The sequence below is a fragment of the Camelus bactrianus genome, chromosome 9 (assembly GCF_048773025.1).
Source record: "Camelus bactrianus isolate YW-2024 breed Bactrian camel chromosome 9, ASM4877302v1, whole genome shotgun sequence".
In the NCBI taxonomy this organism is placed as follows: domain Eukaryota; kingdom Metazoa; phylum Chordata; class Mammalia; order Artiodactyla; family Camelidae; genus Camelus; species Camelus bactrianus.
The window spans coordinates 55,490,050-55,511,841 of record NC_133547.1 but is presented as its reverse complement, the minus strand read 5'-3'; the positions used below and the strand labels follow the sequence as shown (position 1 = coordinate 55,511,841).

Below are 21,792 nucleotides of genomic sequence, written 5' to 3'. Positions count from 1 at the left end.
GCTCAGGTCTCCTGATAATCTCTACTGTGTACTGCTGCCTGGCCATCCGTAATTAATTTCATTAGCTTATATATCATGTCCTCTTTAAGGAAACTAATTTGCTGATAAAGTTCTTGGGGGAGCTGAAATGCATGGTGGAAGTAAAAGTAACAGCTATTGTTTCAGAGAAAAATAATGATCCACGTGTGGAAGGCAATAAGGCTGTCAAATTTGCCTCCTGCCTCATTTATTTCGCAGGCCTCTCTATTCAAAATTCTGTTGACCAAGAAAGAGAGGGGTGGGGGTGGGAGTGAAATTTCTTATCTTGTTCTGATTGTTCATCCATGTGAACATATTAGCTAAAAAGAGGGGGTAGGATTTCTACCTACTGTTTTCCTCCTATTTGGAATATTCCTTTGTAATACAGAAGAGTTATGTGCCTTAACAGCACATATATAGCAGAGCTTTGACAACTTCCAATCTGTTTCTCACCTATTAAATCAGAGGCTTTTTGATTAATCTTTTCTTGGGCCTGCATCTATCACAGTGAATATAATATGAAGTCTATAGCTGGGGAAGTTGAAGGATAGATACAATATGCCTATCTTCTGTTACAAACCTTGTAGGATTTTTATTTCATCGAAATAATTTTGGTAATCAGTATGATGGAAATGTTTACAGACGTTCAGGTGCCAATAGCGATATCTCTAGGACATACTCTGAGATATTTTATTTTCTGTGTTAGTTGAGTTGCTGATGCTGTGTTCACAAGAGTATAGGCAGATGACATGATACCAAAATGAATGCTTCAAATTTGACTTAAAAGGAAATAGATGTACACTCATAATTAAAAGTTGTCTGAAGAGAGATCTACACAGGCCATAAAATTTGACTTTCTTTTTGCTGGCAGTATGAATGACCTCTAAGACTAGAAAAGTTATTGCTTACACTATGTAATTTAAAATATTTTACAAATTCAAAGATGCATTTTATTCATATTGTAACATCTCTGAATTCAGAGTGTGTCAACAACCAACAATGTTTTACAGTTTTAATAGGCAGCATTATTTTCTTTTCTAGAAGAAAAATAATGACGCATCTTTTAAGAGTTGAATGTCAGATTTAATGAAATGTACCACAAATTTTAATAATCCGTTTTCTTAATATTTTTCACCATGAATATATTTTCTGGCTGAATTATATGAAAAAGTAGAATAAAATCACTGCAAATGCATGGCAGTCATATACATGTCAGGGAAAAGAATCATTTTACTATAATGTAAAAATTTTAAGAATCCATTTGTGTTGATTCTACCTCTCAGAGAGGTTTGATTACTAGGAAACTTTGACTCCAATAAAAGGTGATTTTGATTTTCTTTATTTATTTTAACTTTTGCAGACTAGTGATGGTCTCCTCTCTTTCTTCCCCCATTTCTGCATACAAGAAACTGCGTGGACCATCATACAGCACAACGGCTCTGACGTTACAAGAGTCCGAAATACCAGTCCAGAGAACCCGTACGCTGGGTTTTTCCAGTATGTGGCCAGCATGGAGCAACTCCAGGCCGCAATTAACCGTGCGGAGCACTGCGAACAGGAGCTGACCTACTACTGCAAGAAGTCACGGCTTGTAAATAAGCAAGGTAAATAAATTGGGGCCCTTGCCCCCCTACACATGTTACATGGTGCGCTTTACTTAACCAGCCCCTGCGGAGCTGAATTCTGCCGAGGCGGTGGCATGTGGCCGCCAAGGGTGTGTGCCCCCTGTGTATTCAGCAGACATGCTACAGTCTGGAAGTCACAGAGATGCTATTGCTGGAAGAAAAGAGCAAGGTCAGTTTGCACTGAGCTTTGTTCCAAATCTTGATTGTCTTTGGAGTCTCTCCCTGGCCTTAATCAGAGAGCTGAGCCGACAAGAGCTTCATTCTGATACTCGATGAATGCACAGGGTCGATCCCTTGTAAAGGGCAAGTGACATGTACCATTTGTTTTCTCATGGAAAAGAGCTAATAAAAATATGACTTTGTTGTCTGAAAATGACTATTCTGTGTGGCTCTTTTTTCATGGATTGTTGACAGCTACCCTCTGGGTAGAACTGAAAATTAGAACAGGCTGCTGGAAACACAGGTTTTTTTTTCAGTAGCTCAAGTAGGAACCAGAAAACTATCTTTAACTCTTTCTTTTGTTCCACTTTTAATAACCAGTATTCTCCTCAGTGAGGATTCTGGCATTGTGTTTTCTCCCTGCTGAACGTCTCATCATGTGAGGACATCTCGAGGCCCTCACACAGGCCTCACTGACCTAATTCATGGAGTTACTCCCACTGGCCTCTCGGTTTGCTGTCTGCTAGTGTCTCCTAACCACCCATATTTAATCCAAAGTATGAATCTTTGTGAAGAGAATTCATCTTTAAGAAGCACTGCTTCTGTCATGACCCCTTCCTCTTTAAGGAGCTCCAGGGCCTCCCTCACTCCTATCTGTCCAGGACAGACTCTTCTGTCTGGACACCTCAACAGGACCCACCTGCTTATGAACCATCGTGTGTCTCCCAATACACTTTTCTAGCAGCAGTATTTATTTAGGTGTTTCTTTCGGAAGTCAGAGAAGATTCTAAGACATCTGCACAATAAAGCCACTTCATTCACTCCCATTTGTTGTCTTGAACAAGGTTGGAGGTCCAGATAGAGTGACGAGAACTTGAAAAGGAAATGTGTTTCCTGTGTGACAGCATATGTTGTATCAGTCATACAGAAACATTCTGAGCCCTTGGTATGACCTTTGAACCTTCAGTCTCCTATTGACTCTCCACCCGCTTGATTCAGTCTGATGGTTTTCTCCCTGATGCTTGCGCTCCACTCCTCCTCCTCCTCTTCCTCTTTCTTCCTCTTTTTCAGAATGTCCTCATTTAGCCTCTTACCTCCTAACTCCTCCCATCTCACTGATCTCCCCTCAAATCTTATCCCCCTGAAGCCTTAATCCCACCTGAGACTGACCAGCAGAGAATTGTGCAAAGTGCACAGGATTTAGAGGTTAGAAGAGATCTCAGTTCGGGTTCCAGGTCTCTTGTTGATCAGGCACAGGACTTGGGTGGATGAATATTTCTGTCTTTGTTTTCTTTTCACCGAATTGGGATTTATCCTGCCAGCCTGGGGCAGGGCGTGGTCATGACTGGGTGACAGTACATACGAAGTGAGCCCCTCTCTTCCTGGCTTTCCGGTGCATCATGGCCATGGTGAACATACCAGTTTAGTAGTCAGCTAATTGTTCATTGCTGCTGCATATTTGTCTTGGGATCTAAAATAAATAATTAAATAAATAGGTAAGCAAATACAGAAGTGTATTTTAAGAAGAATGAGAAACCATCACTATAGAAGGGCACATGAATGTGATGTAAAATGAACTGAGTTGCTTAACTAGAGAAGAAAGACAAAAGGAAAGACGATCATCAGTCACAACTGAGCCAAAGTCTAAAAGAACCAGAAAACAAAATCCCCAAAGATGTTAGTAAGCAAGCTCCACACAAGGTACAGGGGGCGCATAGGATGTGAAGGAGGTCCCTCTACCTTCATGGCCAGTGGTGCCCCTGCGTCTCTCTGTTAAGGCTCCCCAGGTGTTCAGTCAGGCTTGAGATCCACTAGTGAAGAAAACAGTAAACTCTAGAAGGCTGTAGAAAAGGGGATGATGATAACTGTTAAACACACCAATTTTCCTCAGGTCCATGACCCTAGAAGTCATACAGAAAAGATTTGAGGTGGAAAAGAGAGAACAATGTGGATTTTTGAAGTCACTCGAAATATATATATATATATATATATATATATATATATATATATATATATATATATATATATATATATATATATACGGGGACGATCAGGAAGGTGGTGTCAGACAAGTTAAATCTTCAGTTTCAGATCTTGAAAATATAGCAGCTTCAAGTAACAATGGTGTCATAATTGTGGATAAAGTGAAATGTATATGAAAATATGTTTCCAGCAGGCTGTCATTCTGCAACTCAGCACACTGGAAGGAGGATCAGTGTGAATGCTCAAGCCATTTGGAATTTTAACTGTGGGACTTGGAATGATGTACTATGATATCTGATATTTCATCATTTTAATTTTCAACTTCAAACATTTCTCATGATTTTAATTCTTTCTTATACTTTTGTAAGTTCTTTAGGACACTTCAAAAAGTCTTGAAGGAAACCAAAGGTATTTGGTATTTTTAAAATATTCAGTAGTTTCTATTTTATAGGAAAGTTAACAAATTTAGATGTGAAAATATTATTCAATATTTAGGAATAGTGATTTACTTTTTAAAATCTATGAACACATAATACTTTAAGCAATATGTTAAAATAGATCTATTAAATATTTCAAGTAGATTTTGCCTTCAATTAAGTTAATCATGCAATTGAAAAATGAAGATTCTGGATATTAATTAATGCATACGCAAGCTTCCAATAACTCCTTGTTTTCTCAGCATGGCATGGACAGGAATTTATAGTAACACAGGGAGAAAGGTGTTCTGCATTAGCATTGGTCTGATCTAATAGTAAGTTTTTATGAGCATTGACATCTGTAAGGGAGAAATTAGTAAAAGCAGGGCTGATGGCAACAACTTAGAGTTGAAAGGTCAATGGAAAAATGATCAGGCGCCTTTGGGGAGCTGATAGATTTGATGTCACCCTCTTCTCATTCCCTGATTCTCAAATGACTATGATTTTTCCTCTCTAACTTGTTTTTCCCTGAGACAGACTGCCTACATGCCACATCTAAATGTTCTGTCTGTTCTTTGCTCTGGTTCCTTGGCATCAATGTGTAGTCTCAGCTCTTTGATTGAACTGGTAGCTGAACATTCATTGGAGAAAGAGATGCATTTGGTTCGGGGTGACCTTGTTTTTGAGTGTAGTATTTGCTTTGGGCATAGAGTCTGTCAGTGTTATTTCTGCAGTCTCCAAGTAAGTAGCCAAGACAGCAAAAGGAAGGAAAAGCACATACTTCCAAATAGATCTTAAATCATAACAGGGGAGAGCCATACCATGCCGATGTGTAATAAACAGCTAGTCTACTTTTGGCCAATAAATACTTTGAGATAAATCACTGACTTCATGTAGCACTTCATAATGTTTTAATGGGCATTTCATGATCTCAAATCAGTTTTGTTTCTGATAGGCTAATCACTGTGGTTTGTGATTTGATGCCTTCTTGTTTCAAAAAAGTATTTTTAAGGAAATTGCATATGTGAACTGCTCTCAATACATTTTTTTTTTTTACTATTATGACTGAATTAAGTAGGAACTGCTGGTTTCTTTTCTACTCAAAGAAAAATATATCAATCATTTAAGCTTAAATAATGAAATACTTTTTTAAAAGCTTTCTTAAGGGAATACCATCATTTACAGTGTTTGGAATATTACGACATCAAATCAGATCTTTCTCTTTCTCCTTTTATCCTTTTTAACGGTTTGGGAAGAAAGGGAATTATACTGGGATGGAAGGCAGTGGGGTGTGAATGGGACATCACACTTCTCGCCTTTGTCTTTTCAGATGGAAGCCCTCTGAGCTGGTGGGTTGGAAGAACCAATGAAACACAGACTTATTGGGGAGGTTCTTTGCCTGATCTTCAAAAATGTACTTGTGGATTAGACGGGAGCTGCATTGATTCTCAGTATTACTGCAACTGTGATGCTGACCGGAACGAATGGTGATTTCCATATGATTTCCTTATGCAAATGCAGTTTATTTTTTTTAAATGAATCCCTCAAAATATATATAGCTAGGCAAACACTGAACAAGTTAGTACAGAGAAGAAATTAGATTAAAGTATGTTTTGATGAAATGTGTTACAGTCAGTCTAATTCTAAATGTTAAGATCACTGTTTTTTTATTTGAATTTTTTGGTAATGGACGATTAGTCATGCACCTTTTATTTTTGTAATAGAGTGAAACAGGCATCTGTTTCATATCTGCTCTTCATTGTAAGTCAACCAGCATTCTCTTTAAAATTAAGTATAATTTAGAATTACATTACTCTCAAAATATATTTATAGCCTTTAATTACTAATGTATTTCCTCAGCAATCTGCCTATAAAACCTTTAAACATGTGAACTTAGAATTTCCCACAATTATTTGAACATGTAGCTCTTTGATTTTTTTAAAGGATACTCTACGCTACAAGGAACTAATGTTCTGTTTATCATATTTAGGAAATCTATAATATTTAGGGGTTTGAAAATAGAGCTTAAAATATTTTAAGTAGAAAAGTCTTATGTATATGTTTCCTTTTGAACAATAAAAAAAGATATTTATTGTATTTGAGACTAGAGTTGGAATATACATTGATTTTATTTATTAGTGAAGTGAAAATATTTTTAAATTTTCATGTTCACGTTTCCACATACCACATATATATCTTACTTTATAAAGCAACTGTGTCTGCACATAAGAACTATTTTTAAAAGTATTAATTGTCCACCTGGCTGTAAATATGATTGCTTTGGTTACAGAATGTACATTAATTCCAGTGATCAGTGCTGTTAATTGAGCTCACATTTTTAAGTGTATGATATTCCATTTATTCATTTGGCAAACTCCAAAGACTATGTTATATCAAAAAACAGATTGTTTTAGGATACCCTAAAGGAGGTGATATGTGGAGTCATGATTATACATTTATTGTTACAGGTTCAGTATGAAAAAATATTGTCTCTCTTACTCAAACTACAATTTTTTTCTACTTTTTTGGAAGACACTTTTTTCCTCTCTGTGTTCACAAAAAATGCCCACACAGTAACATTGTATTTTAAAATGTGAATTTTTTTTTAAAAAAATTAAAAACTAATCTAATCACCTCTCTAATGCCTGCTTAAATATCCATCAAAAATAACTTTTAAAAATAAGATTTTGAAACTTCTCATATGAAATTCTGCTTATGGTGAAGTAGCTTGCATAGAACTAACCTAACCCAGATAACGTTTGTAATCCCAGGGAAACTGTTTATAAAAAACACCTACTTGAAGCAAGTGGAGAATAACCAAATGTAGGCAGAAATCACCAGGATTGGGAGCCTTCAACCCTGGAAAGAAGGGAACTTAAGTAGGTGAGATTTATGTTTCTAAGCCTTTTCCTTGAGGCTACTCACCAGACCGCCTGCCATGGGGTGGCTAGAACTCAAAGAGAATACTTAATTTTTTTTTTTTGGCTCAAGGTATCAGAGGAAAGTTTAAAGCTGCCAGAATGACGAGAAATTGATTTCTGGACATGTAAGAAAGGAGAAAACCACTTGGAGGAAGTCCACTAGATCAGCTCCCCCCAGAGCCCTGACCCCCAAGCTGCACATGCACAGGGAAGGCTTCTGGGAACTAAGGAGGGAGATCCAACTGGGAAACCGGACAGACTACACAGAGATTTCAGCAGCGACAACCAGGGAGAAACAGAATATGGAGTTTGTCTCATTGACTGAGATGGACTTTGGAAGCCCTCAGCTTTCCATAGAAATAACAGAAGGTCCACGCCTTTGCAACAAAGACTGTCTCAGAACTGAGTAGGATTGAAAGCTAACATGAGACTGACAGCGGCCCACTAGGATAAAGTCTAAAACCAAGCCTCCACTGTTTCTTGGGATAAGGTTGGAATTTAACTGCCTGGGAAAACAGAGTCTTCAGAGAATGATAACTGGGCCCAGAGTCTCTACAGTCTGTCAGCCATAATATCCAGAACATCATTACAAGTATTGCTTATTCCAAAAAAAGAGTAAACTGTGATCCAAAGTCAAGAAAATGAACGCATCCGTTAAAAACAGACCCTGGAACGCTGGTGTTTGATTAGCAGGCAAAAATGTAAAACAACTGTTAAACACATGCATGAAGAATTAAAGGTGAAAATAACCACAGGTGAACACAGTATTCTAAGCAGATAAATGAGAACTTTATTAAAGAAGCAAATGTCAATTTTAGAACAGGAAAGTACAACATTTAAGTAAAATCTTCACTGGATAGACTTCAACTCTCATGGGAGATAGCAGAAGAAATCTTCAGTAAACCTGAAGCCAGATCAATAGAAATCATTCAATCTGAAGAAAATGGGGGAAATGATTGGAAGAAAGATTAACAGATCTTTTCTGGCTTGTGAGAAAATATCAAAGATTTAACAGGCAAGAAATTGGAGTCCCAGAAGGATAGGAAGTAAAATGACGCTTTTTTCTTTTTTCTTTTTTTGCTGAAATTATGACTGAAAATTTCTCTGATTTGTTTAATAAACATCTCTGGTAGCAGCCTCCAAGATGTTCCCCGATCATCCACACTGCCTGTTAACTCACACCATTGTGTAATTTCCTTCTCTTTTGTGTTACAAGGACTTTGTGATTTGCTTTTAAAGAATAGAATATGGTAAAGGTGATGAGATGTCACTTCAGAGGTTAGGCTACAAAAGACTGACTTCTGATTTGCTGGAAGCTCTCTCTCAGACTCTGCTAGCCTTCTTGTTTTGATAAAGCAATCTGCCACGTTGTGAGCTATTCTGGACAAAGAATCGAGGGTGGCCTTCTACCAACAGCCAGTGAGCAAATGAAGCCCTTAGTCCAACAACCGGCAAGGAGTAGAATACTGCCAGCAGCCACAGGGGTGGGCTTGGAGGCAGACCCCTCCTCTCTCCGGCCCTCAGATGACTGCTGCCCTTGCCAGCACTTGAGTGGAGCCTTGGGAGGGGCCCTGCGCCGGAGGACCATCCGTCAGAAGAACCACGGATCGTAAAAGGCATTAAGTCACTGCCTTTGGGGGTAATTTGTCAGGCCATAATAGATAACTAACACAGCCTCAGTGTACAGATGCCAGAAATGCCGAGGACCTCAAGCAGAGTAAAGCCAGAGAAAAGCACACCTTGGCTTATTGTTCAAATTGCTAAAAACCTGTGATAAAGAGGAATGTGTTGAAAGTGGCCAGATGCAGCGAATCTGGTGGAACACAGTCCATCCAGCGGAGTAAGGGTTCAGACGAAGACTGACCTCTCATCAGAAGCGCAGGTCAGAAGATGATGGCATGAGATCTTCAATGTGCTGAAAGAAGAAGCAGGGTCACCCAGACTTCCATCAGGGACGAAAGGACATCTCACCAGTAAAGGTGAGATAAAGGCCTACTGATGGACATTCGTCATGCTGAAGAGAACTAGCACCAGCTGGACACACAGATCCTCAGGAAGGAATGAAGAGCCTTGGAAAGTGAGAATATGTCAGGAAATGTAAAAGCCAGCGCCTACATTCCTCTCTTGATTGAAAAAATTAAAATTCATTGTTTAATTATATTATAAGGTTTTCAGCATCTGGGTTTAAAGCATATTACAACCGTAGCACAAAGAACAGGTGTGTGTGTGTCGGGAAGGGTGTTAAAAATTATCCTATAGTAAGCTTCTGACATTTTGTATTAAGTAAGACAACATAAAATCTAAGTAGACTGTGATGAATTAAGGATGCTTTTTGTAATTCCTAAAGCAAATGTTAAAATACAAAAAACAGACCACATAGCTAAAAAAGTGAGCAAAAAAATAAAACTGAATACAAAAAAATATACGGAGTAAACCAGGAAGGGGCATGATGCGGGAGCAGAAATACAAGATGTCCTGTGGGGAAAAAAAACAAATACCGAAACGGCAGATCTAAAAACACACCACCAATCATTACACTAAATGGCAGTGGATTAACACTCTCATTTAAAAGGTAGAAAATGGCCGACTGAATTTAAAAATCACCCGCTACATTCCGTCTGCAAGAGACACTGAAATGTGGCCAGATTTGCCTGTGCTCAGATGAGCAGTTTCATCTTGACTCTTTTTGTGGGTCCAAATTTCGCTCAGAACCTCTTGGCTTTGAAATGCATTAAGGACTATTGTTTACTTTATAATTATATTAATTAGAATAATTTTAAGAATGTTGTTGTTACTGTTTTTTAGGACCAATGACACCGGATTCCTTTCTTATAAAGAACATCTGCCAGTAACAAAGATTGTGATTACAGACACCGGTCGACCGCATTCAGAAGCAGCTTATAAACTCGGGCCTCTGCTCTGCCGAGGAGACAGTAAGTGATGATGTGCCGTAAATGTATCTGAGGAAAGTGCCATCACTTAAGAGCCATGTTTCTATCATATCATAATTAATCAGGCTTCTCTTGTGGAAACGCATAAGCTGTGTCTGAAATATTTCTTTTAGTCAATCAACAAACACAGTGCCCCTATAAAGTGCAAAGCTCTGGAATAAAAGCTGTGATGGCAAACCTGGTTAAGATTCCCAGAGAAACAAATCACTAAGCATCTCGATTTGACTGGTTCATAAATTCACTCCATCATTTCTAAATTTCTGCCTGCTGTAATCCATATAGGAAAGCCTCAGCGCTGCATACAATTATTAAAAATGTATGGTGAGTTTTCTCTTACTGGGCCGAGGGTGAAATTAGAACATCATTAGAATCAAATGTCAGTTTCATCAAACATGTTTCAACTTTTAATGTCATTTTTCTCCCCAGTCTGTGTGTGTGTGTGTGTGTCTGTGTGTAGTTACTGTAACTCAGTGGGACATACTGTTTTGTATATTTTCACTGTATTAACACTCTAAACCAGAATTTTAAAATTCATATAGTTTCACAGAAAATACATATTTTCAGCAGGGAATGAAATGAGCATATGTATCCATTCATAACCTCTCTGAAATCTATTAGGTTAGAGACTGACACATTAATTATTTATGCTTTAAGTTATTTCCAGAATTTAAAATGCAAATAGAAGAAATACTTATTTCCATTAAAAGTATATCTATCCTAAAATAAAATTTTACTCTAGGGGTGCAACGGAGACAGAGATGATCTGACAATGCACTGGATTTATGGAGATACATAGCAGAAGGTGCTTAGTTAAAAAGCAAAGATGACACTGGCCTATAAAAATATATATACACATTGTAAAAAGAACGGTCTGCCAGTACTCCTCCCATCCCTAATCTGTATCATCTCTACTTCCTCTTCTGCCAGTAGGCCTTACACAGTCACTTGAATTTGACATAGGATATTTCATGGAGAGAAAAGTTATGTGCAAAGAGATGAGGTTGTAAACTCGGGATGCATCCAGAGGAATGCAATGATTTTGCGTGACTGTAGAGAAATTGTTTCATACATCACACGCACCCTGCACTGCTGGCTTTGATCTTAACCCTTCAGGGCTCAGGCTGGCTTCCTCCATACCCCTTACTCTGTCATAATCCCTGGGGAATTGGCTTCAAGGTGAGAGGAATTTTGCAAAGGGAGACAGGTAAAGGAGGTATTCTGTATCTTGAGTATGGTGGTGGCTTTGTGGCTTTATGCACTTGCCAAAATTCCTAGAGTGATACACAAAAAACACTCATTTTTATTACAGGTAAATTATCCCTCAAAACATCTGACTCAAAAAAAAAAAACCCAAAAATGAAAACCCACAATTAATTAATAATATGAATAGTTATTGTTGCTTAATTTTTAAAGACTTCATTTTTTAAATGGTTTTAGGTTTACAGCGAAATTGAGAGGAACCTACAGAGTTGTCTAGTATATCCCCTGCCCTGACACATGGATAAGCTCCCCATTATCCGCATCACTCATCAGAATGGTACACTTTTTTTTTTGTTTACCAAAGGTGAATGTTGCTTAGTTTTAAAACTGGGGCATTTAAAAAAATACCAGAAGTGAACTCATAAAACATACAAACTGGTAGTTTTTAGTAACATGAGTATTCTCCAGGTTGTTCCGAGGATCTTACTGATTATGTTTCTGACTGTTACTAACTTTAGAGACAAAACGGTCAAAGAAGAGAACCACGGGAAATCCCCTGGGTTTACAGTCAGCAGGAAGGTTATAACTAGGAGGGCTCGCACACGTATTTTCCTTCCTACTCATTCTCCCGGGAGCACTGGGAACATCTTCGTCTTTGAGGTACCATCAGAAGTCTTCTAGACCAATAATTCCTCAACTTCAGCATGCATTACAAATTACCTGGAGAGCATGCCAGTTGTAGTTGTGTTATCTTCAGAACTCTCCGCACAGGCTGAGGAGAAAGACTAGAAGTCTGGTGTTGACACCCAGGACTAAATGTTTTTTTGGACATCAGTCAGGAGGGCATCTGCATAGTCCTTCCCTACTTCTGCAGGTCCTGCGGCACAAAGAAAATTTGTTGACCGCTGATGGCCTCTGGCCCCATTTCCTCTTCACATGTTTTCTTTCCTTCATCTGCAAAATCTCCCCAGTCCTTAAACAGAAACCTTTCATATTTGCATTCACACCATTCCTCCAGAAGTCTTCCACAGGTCTCTCGAGGACTTAATCCTACACTTTCAAAGAATGTTCAGTAAATTACAAAGATATATTGCTTATGCTGGCTTTTAATTATTTTTGAGCCTCTCAAGAGCAGGTCCCCCACTCATCTATCATTGTGTTCTTGGCACCTAGTACATTACCTGTTACATGAAAGATAATCAATAAGTAGCAGTTTATGAAAGAATGAGAATGATTCATCATACACAGCTTGAGAAGTCTATAGCTGGTGAATCATCCAAGAGAGACAAGAAGACGTTTTTGATTGTATAAGCAATTAAATGATATGCAAATATATGCTTTTAATTAAAGGACTTTAGATTATATTTTGAAAGACTTATTCTGATTTAAAAAAAAATCACATAATACAGAGGACATCTATTTCCATCCTGAGCCATTTCTCATTCGTACGCTTGGGCTTGAGGCAGTGGAAGAACTTTCAAATAAGCACATGATTTTACTTAATAGTTTTGATTTTCACTCTTTTAATAATACAGTGCCTTTATAAATCTGAAAGACTTTCTACTTCTTGGAGAAAAAATATTTTATGACTTCTTTTGCTTTATTTTCTCTTGAAAAGATTTACATTACTAACTAGTCATCGGTATTCAAGAAACTTCCTAAATTGGGGAGAGCAAACATTCTTCCCAATATGTTCATAAGGTTTCCATTTTTTTGAGACTAAGAATCCTGATGATTCTCAGGACTACAATAATATCCTTCTGTGACAAGATCATGCACACATATACCTTTGTTTATTGTGTTAAATATTAATGAAAATTGATATGAAGTCATTACAAAATGTTAAGATATGCAGAAATGTCAGAGAATAGACTATAATCACCAAGAAGTCATACAACTCAGAAATAATCATTAATACCAGTGAGTATTATTCCAGACATTTCTAAATATATCTACTGTGGGGTTTCCCACCCTCAGTGCTTTTGACACTGGGGCTAGGCAGTTCCTTGTGAAGATCGGGGGCCGTCCTGTGCATTGTGGGCATTCAGCAGTCTCCATGGTCTCCACCCGCTAGATGCCAGCGGCATCCTCCTCAGCTGTGACAACCAGATATATCTCCAGAAATTGCCAAATGTCCCCTGGGGTGCAGAATAGCCCCAGGTTGAGAAGCACTGTTTTAGACAGAAGAATAGAAAAAGAGATTGAGAAATAAATTTACAAAACTTTATTAACTGAAATTGACTGAGGAAGAAGAAAGCAAATTGAAGCCATGGGGATTGCTTTATATTATTTATATATCTAATAAATATATATCCAACTTGCATGATCTCACTAAACCTTAAAAAAAGATTATAAAAATTTAAAAGCTTATAGAGTCACTAGGTTTTATATTAAAGTCATTTTAAATTTTAGACAGCATGGATCTATTCTGAAAAATGGGCAAATTGGCACTCATCTGTCCCCTCCTCTTCTTTTTCTCGCCCCAACTCCCAATTTTTGCTAGTTATGCTATTATTTGTATAGTTATTTAATTTTAAATGCAAAACACTGGTCCCATCATCACAGCCTCTCTATTCTTGAGTGATTTTTATTTTGTTTATTTATTCTTGGATTGCATTGCCAGGTAATTGATATTTTCTGGGTTTTTTCCCCTCTAGAAAGACACAGGAATGGGGCATGCCTGAGTTGGCATGTACTTGAGATTAACCTTAGGTTATTTTTTAGAAACAGCTTTATTAAGCTATAATCCATGTGCCCTGCAATTCACCTATCTAAAGTGTACAATCTAGGTATTTTAGTATATTTAATTATTTTAGTGTATTACACGGAGTTATTCAACCATCACCACAATCAATTTTAGAACATTTTCAGACCCTGTGAAGAAACTTGTACCCATTAGCAGACACTCCCCATTTTCTTCTCACTCCCATCCTAACCCTAGTCAACCATGGATCTGCTTTTTATCTCTGCAGACTTGCCTATTCTGAATGTTTCATATAGATGAAAACACAGAATATGTCATCTTTGTTACTGGCTTCTTTCACTTAGCCTGACATTGCCAAGGTTTATCCATGCTGTAGCTGGTATCAAGTGTTCATTATTTTTTAGGACCAAATAATATTCCTTCATATGGATACACCACATTTTGTTTATCCATTAATCAGTTTTTGGCCGTTTGGGTTGGTTCCACTTTTTTGGCTATTATGAATAATGGTGCTGTGAACAAGCCATGTATAAATCTGTTTGGGGGGCATATATATTTCTGCTTCTTATGAGTATACATCCAGAAGTGGAACTTCTGGGTAATAAGGCAACCCTATGTTTAACCGTCTTAGAAACTGATGTAATATTTTTGGATCACGCTTTATGGCTTTTCATCAATTCATACATATTATCCTCCTCTGCCTACAGTAAGAGATGCAGTCAATCTTCTCTTTTATAGCTTTTCTAAATATCTTTTGATGGGCTATATTTCAGTATGAAGTGATGTTTTATTGTTATTTTTCCCCAAAAGGGCTTGTATGTGCTTTATTCTCAGAATTCTTTCAAATTTAAGAATGTCTACCTGTTGCCTTAATACTTAAAAAAAAAATGTTAGGCTGGGTACATTTTCCTTCTCTTAGTAATTTGTGGACGGTGCTTCTTTAGCTTCTAGTATTGAATGCTGCTGTGGGAAATTCTGAGGCCAAGTGGACTTTTCCAGCTTGAGGTAATTTAAGGAATAGTTATCCATACACGTCAGTAGCTTCACAAGGATGCATCTCAGGGTTGTGTACTGGTATTAATTTTTCCTGGAATAGGATGTGATGTGGTAAAAACCTATGCCTGCATTTTATAATCTGTTTCAAGAGTTGCTGCAAGCGTGATCTGAATGTCTGCTCTCGGTTCGTTCATCTCAACAAGGTGGTACTTTTAACTCTTTGGCATTTGAACTTTTCAGCCAGTTTTACTAAATGTAGTTCTTCTCAATTAATTCATTGTGTTGAAATTTTATGTCTAATCAAGGCACCCTCAAAAGTTACATGGTTAGAAAAGATTGTTTTAAGTTTCTTGTTCTAAGAAATTCTTGTCATTGAAATTAGTTTCTTCATTTTGTCTGCATCGACTTGTTCAGCTGTCTGAGAAATCACAGCTGCTCAGAATGCATTAAATAATCAAAGGTGCATGTAGGCAATAAATAACTTTGCAGAAGTTGTATTCTTAGACTGGAAAAAGATATTGACTAGTGATTTGGTTAATTTCTCTTCCGTTTGACAGAGTTCTGTTCCATTTGGTGAACTACATATAAACCATTAAAAAAGAATGAGAATCAATTCCATTTTAACAGATAATCATATAATATAATTTTGCAAGTTCCACTGTATCTGATAATCCTCCACCATTAAGAAATTCTTTTTATTTTTATTCTTATAGTTTATTTTATTTTATTTCCTTAGATATCCTTTAATTTTCTTGAATTTTCTCCACCTTCCATCCCCTCCTCCTCTTCTTTCTTTTCCTCTTCCCTCTCTCTCTTTGTTTCCCCTCTTTACCTTCTTTTTTCTACTTGTGTACCAAAGAATTTGAGTATATTTATGAGATATATGTAATACAGTCAAATCCAAATCATTGGGAGTGATTGCTCTAAGCTTTCTGATTGCTTTTATGACAAAGGGAATTTTGTAATTTCATTCAACAAATATTTATTGAGCCCATAGTACATTGTACTGTATCTTCCTCACATCAAGACTGATAGGGAGAGAGAGAGAGAGAGAAAGGAGTGAACAAAATAGACAAAAAATACTCACATTCTTGGAGCTCAAGTTTTCTTCGGGGGCTGGGAGATAGACAGTACACAAATAAGTAAAATATATGGTATGATAGACACTAGTAAGTGTTCTGAAGGCATTATAGTTGAGGCAGAAATGAGGAGGGATTAGACATTTTAAATAGGGTAGTTATTAGATGCTCACTAAGAAGGTGGCATTTGAAGAAAAATCTAAGGGGATAAGAGAGCAGGGCATGTATGTATCTGTGAAAGAGTACTTTAGACAGAGGGAGAAGCCAGAGTAACCACACTGAGATGGGACTGCAGCTGATACGCGCATGCAACAGCAAACTGGTCCATGTGTTCCGAGCAGAGTGTGCAAAGAGGAAAATGGCATAAGTCAGAGAGGCAACTGGTGGTTAGCTCATGGAGGGTTTTGAAAGGTCTTTATTTTTCAACCTGAATGAGATTGGAAAATATTAGAGAATTTTGAGAAGAGGAGCAGTGTGATCTAACTCATGAGACCAAACTGGGTAAGGCTGAAGTAAGACCATTTATGAGACTGCATCATCAACCAAGCTGAGGGATTATGGTAACTTGGACTGTGGGCACAATGATGATAGTGGTAATATGTGAATAGTTTAAAGGAAGAAGCAATCAAATTTGCTGATGGATTGATGTACGTTGCAAAAGGAATAGGCAAGCTGTTTGGTCCAACAATGCATCAGAGGCTTAGAATTGGCATACATTGAGATGGAGAAGATTGCTGCTGGGGTCATGGAGTTGCAGAGGAATAAAAAGAATTTCTTTTTTGAACATATTAAAGTTGAGATACTATTAGACATTCAGATAGAGATATGGCATTGTTAGTTTGGGAATTCGGGCTTCAGCTATATGTTTGTAAGTCATCAGCATATTTAAAGTCACAAGATGGACCAGCAGGAGTTATTGTGGGTGAAGCTGTGTAGTGATGGGGCCTGGAGCATTTCAGCATTGACAGGGTGAAGAGTTGAGGAAGAGGAAAGAAAAGAAACAGATTTCTCCCACTGATAAGAAAGGCAAAGGAGTATTGGTATCTTGGATTCCACATGAAGACAGTGTTGCAGAGTGGAAAACAGTCAACCATTCATTGTCACGGATAGCTTAAGATGAGGGCTGGAAATTGACAAAGGACTAGTATCTAGAATATACAGAGAATCCTCAAAAGTCAACAATGAGAAATGAAGCAACAATCCAATTAAAATATGGATGTTATGGACTGAATTTTTTCCTTGCTCCCAAAATTCATATGTTGAAGCCCTAACCCCAATGTGACTATACGAGGCAGTGGGGTCTTTAAGGAGATAGTTTTAAGTTAAATGAGGTCACAGGGGTGAAGCCCTAATCTGGTTGGATTCCTGTCCTTATAAGAAGACAAAGAGACACCAGAGGGCTCTCTCTCCCCACCAGTGCACAGAGGAAAGGCCCTGTGAGGACACAGTGAGAATGCAGCCATTTGCAAGCCAGGAATACAATGGGTAAATGACATGAAGAGATTTCAAGTAAGGAATACAGAGGGCAATGAAAAAATACTTAAAAGTCATTAGCCCTTGGGCAAATGCATATTAAAACCACAATGAGGTATCATTACATACATTTCAGAATGACTGAAAATGTCTTTAAAAATAGTGACAATACAAATTTCTAGCCAGGATGTTGAGAAACTAATCACTCACACATGCTGGTGGGAATGTAAAATGATATGGCCACTCTGGAAATTTTTGTCAGTATCATAAAAAACAAGGATGCAAGTCTCAAATAACCCAGTAATTACACTCCTCAGCATTTACCCCAGAGAACTGAACACACATTCATACAAAACCTGTGCACGGATGTTCATGGCAGCTTTATTTGTAATAGCTGAAAACTGGAAACGACCCAGATGTCTTTCAACAGGGAAATGGTTAAATAGATCGTGTACCATCCACACCGTGACATGCTACTCAGCAGTAAAAAGGAATGAGCTATTGATATACGCAACAAGCAGGTCGAATCATTCAGAGAGTAATTATGAGGGGAAAAAAATGTCAGTCTCCAAAGACTACAGACTCTATGCCTTTATTCAAATGACAGTGGGAAACTGGTGAGTGGTTTCCAGGGGTTAAAGGGGTTGAGGGCAGGATGGAAGAGGGTGTGGCTTTCAGAGGGAAGCATCAGAAATGCTTGCAGTGATAGACATGTTCTGCATCTCAGTTGTATCAGTGCCAGTATCCTGGTTGTTATATTGTACTGTAGATTTGCAGGATGTTACCATGGGAAGAAACTTGGTAAAGGGTATACAGAATATTTGTTATTTCACACAACTGCTTGAAAGTCTACAGTTATCTCAAAATAAAAAAATTTTTTAGAGAAACCCAAATTTCCAGCTTTTTTAAATGATTAAGTATTCAGAGAGATTCATTTGACTAGTAAACTGTCCCCTGCTTTGGCATTTCTGTATTTCACTTATCTTATTCACTTTTAGGAAAGGGAGCATCACCACACTCATCAAGCTGGTAAATATGTGCAGCTTTTTGCGTGTCAATCGTACATCGTGTAAGAGGTTTAAGAAGAGAAGGAAAGGTAGTGTTAGCATGTCGTACGCATTTTTATTTTAAAAGTAAAACGTAGTGTCTTAAAAAACAACATTTTTCAAATACTATTCCTTTTTTAAAACATCTTTATTGAGATATAATTCACATAGCATACAGTTCACCCATATGAAGTGAACTATTTGGTGACATTTAGTATACTCATAGCATTGTGTAACCATGGCCGTAATCAATGTCAGAACATTTTCATCATCCTAAAAAGGCACCCTACACCCTGTCATTTTTTCGTTGTTCCATCTTTCCAGCCAACTACTCTACTTTCTGTCTCTATGTCTGCTACTTTTAAAAGAAGAATCATTATCATTAATGAATGATAAATAAAAGTTTAGCAAAAAGGGTATTTTTTAAAGTACTTATAATCTTAATATTCTGCTAAGTGAAGTTTTCCTGTATGGGCTCTTTTTACTTTATGTATGGACTTAAACACTTAGGACAGCTTCCTTTTCTATGTAAAAAACTGTGTGAACCCCATTATTCATTACAATTTGTTTTTAATTTTGGAAGGTCAAAAGGTGGCATCCCTGAAGGAATCTTTCAAATCTCCAGTACCCTATATTGAATTTAATTGAGAATATATTAATTGTTAATTAGTTTTATTATTACTGATTATTAATTAATTGATTAGACTAATCCATCATGATTTGTTTTTGCTGAGATGATAAAAAGCATTCCTATAGCAAGTGATTGCCGTCAGGTCTGCTCCTGGTGCGGCTGAGGGGTTTTTAAACCACCTTAGCCATGGAGTGTCCTCTCTTCAAAAGACCTGCTGCTTTTGCCTGGTGCCTGCCTGGTGGGCTCTGTTCGGGCCCCTTTCTCTGAGGCAGCCCAGATCCTCCTGGGTGCTTTTTAGCACAGTCTGTAAAGAGCTGAGCTATGACGGGCCAGTAATGTTATTTGATCGTGGAAACATTGGCCTTCGCTTTCTTTATAATTGTTGTGTATTAGCTGCAATTTCTTAATTCAATAAAATGTTCATTTATTACCTACTGTGAGTCTGTAAAATAAGATTTGCTCACTAGACAAACTAGGTATTATGTGTGTGAGAGTTTAAGCTACCTTAGGTAATACATTGTTTGCATCGCTGTAGAAGCAGTCATTGTAAAGATAGCAATTCAAAGAACTGTTTCTCTGCTGCAGCCAGGCCCCTGAAGCTCTCTGTATGATGCCCTATTGGGTTAGTTGTGATACGAAAATGAAACACTTGGAATATTACGTTCTTATGGTAATATTATCTAATTTAGACCTCTAAGTAATTCTGTGTTCCTCTTTATAATCAGACCAAATGAGTAAGTATTAATAATATTCCATAATTTAAAGTTACAGCTTTATTTTAACGTTCATACATTTCAACAAAAAGGCATTTAATTCCTTCTAAAAATAGGTCAGATAAAAACTTTTAAGAACAGTAATGTGTTCTTACTCCTGACTTGATATTTTGCATTTTCTTGCACTCTTTCCTAGAGATAAATCAAAGTGTCTAAGCATAGAAATAGCTGTAAAATGGAAATAAGGACAAACTTGGACATACTCAGAAAATGCACAGTTTTTATTTGGCTGTAGGGGGAAAAAAGCCCTCAAAGTGTATTCTCAGCTAAATAAATTTGGCTTTAAAATTGTCCTCATATCAGCCAAGAATTGACTTCTGAATCAGATCCTTAGGAAGAACAAAAAAATTACAGTAGATATAAGCACTGTTTATTTGGGTCCAGAATGTCTAGAAAATAAGTTAAAATCTAAGGAACAAATAGAAGCTGAGTCAAGTTTGTGACTTTTAGCTCTAAGTAGGTCTCTGTTCTCTGCTAACGTAACGAACTGTTGTTTTGAAATTACTGTGTTCCAGTGTCAGAGGATCAATACATCTTTCTTCCAGGAAGGTAATTCAGTAGGAGAATTTTACTCAGTGCTGTGAGTGCATATGAAAGCAGTTGCTTAAAACTCAGGATGTGTATTTACTTTTGATGTGTTGAGGACTTGCTGGTGGCCGCAGCAGCACATAGTTCATTTCTCTGGTACTGCTTCTCACCAGCCACGCACATCCAGGTGGATTTCACTCCCCTGTCACTTCATACCACTGCGTTTAGATTTTTTCCCATACTTTATGCTATGTAAGACTTACAATTTTTTTTCAAAAGGAAAGTTGTAGATATAACCAAAAAATGAATGAGAAAGTGAAGATATGAAGTTGTATTTGTACTGAAATTATAATTATAGTCCACACAATTTTTTGCAGATGTCTTACTTTATACCCCAGTTTTTTAAACATTTTGTCCTTATTTTGAGCATTTTAAAACTTTTTGAGAACCCCTCTCCTACTGTCTACTTCACTATTATAAGCAAAGTAAAATGTAATTTTGCGTGAAAAGAGCATTTTTATGAGAAAATCAGCATAGCACAGAGTAAGCAGTGGCTTGATCTTTAATTAGATGAGAATATTTTGACTGCCAATCTCAGTTTAGAAAATTACAAAGCCCATTAATGAACACAATTAGTTGAAGGTGTAACTCTGTGAAGTGTGTGTGTTTAAGAAGTGTTAAAATAAAAAACACTGAGCTTCTTTAGAGTTTTTGTTATTCAAAGTAATGTAGGTATTTAAATTTCAAGTTAAAAAAAATTGTCTATTACTGTTTGCCAGATCCTTCTCATAACACGTTGGCATTCAAGCTGAAGGCTGTGTTTCTTACATGAAGCATAACATTTAGACCATTTCTGCAGTGACCATTCCTCTCCTGTGTTGGAAGGAATCCGGGATTTCAATCTTTGTAAAATCTCCAATCATGTTCTCATATCTTGTATACTGTATAGTTAATAGAAAAAAAGAAAAGCAGGTTTGTATAAATGAGCAATCTTTTCACAGTTAAAATGCAAAAATAAAAGTAAAACAAAATGTAGTTACGCCATTTATTTTATGAATTTATTTTCTTTTTGATTTTTCTCTTTTAAAAAAAACAGGGTTATTTTGGAATTCGGCTTCCTTCAACACTGAGGCTTCATATCTTCATTTTCCTACTTTCCACGGAGAACTTAGTGCAGACGTGTCTTTCTTTTTTAAGACAACAGCTTCATCTGGGGTATTTTTAGAGAACCTGGGCATTACCGACTTTATACGGATAGAGCTACGATGTAAGTCTTCTTTTTCCTTCCA

The 21,792-nt window shown here is 37.2% G+C and overlaps 1 protein-coding gene across 1 annotated transcript in view; it reads left to right on the top strand.

The window, feature by feature from the left end:
- CNTNAP4 (contactin associated protein family member 4) overlaps positions 1–21,792 on the top strand; it is a 222,398-nt gene that overhangs the window by 168,352 nt on the left and 32,254 nt on the right. The window contains exons 13-16 of the mRNA XM_010967398.3: positions 1,425–1,622; positions 5,532–5,688; positions 9,928–10,055; positions 21,600–21,770. Of these exons, the coding sequence (XP_010965700.2) occupies positions 1,425–1,622; positions 5,532–5,688; positions 9,928–10,055; positions 21,600–21,770 (654 nt within the window). The remainder of the gene's footprint in view (positions 1–1,424; positions 1,623–5,531; positions 5,689–9,927; positions 10,056–21,599; positions 21,771–21,792) is intronic.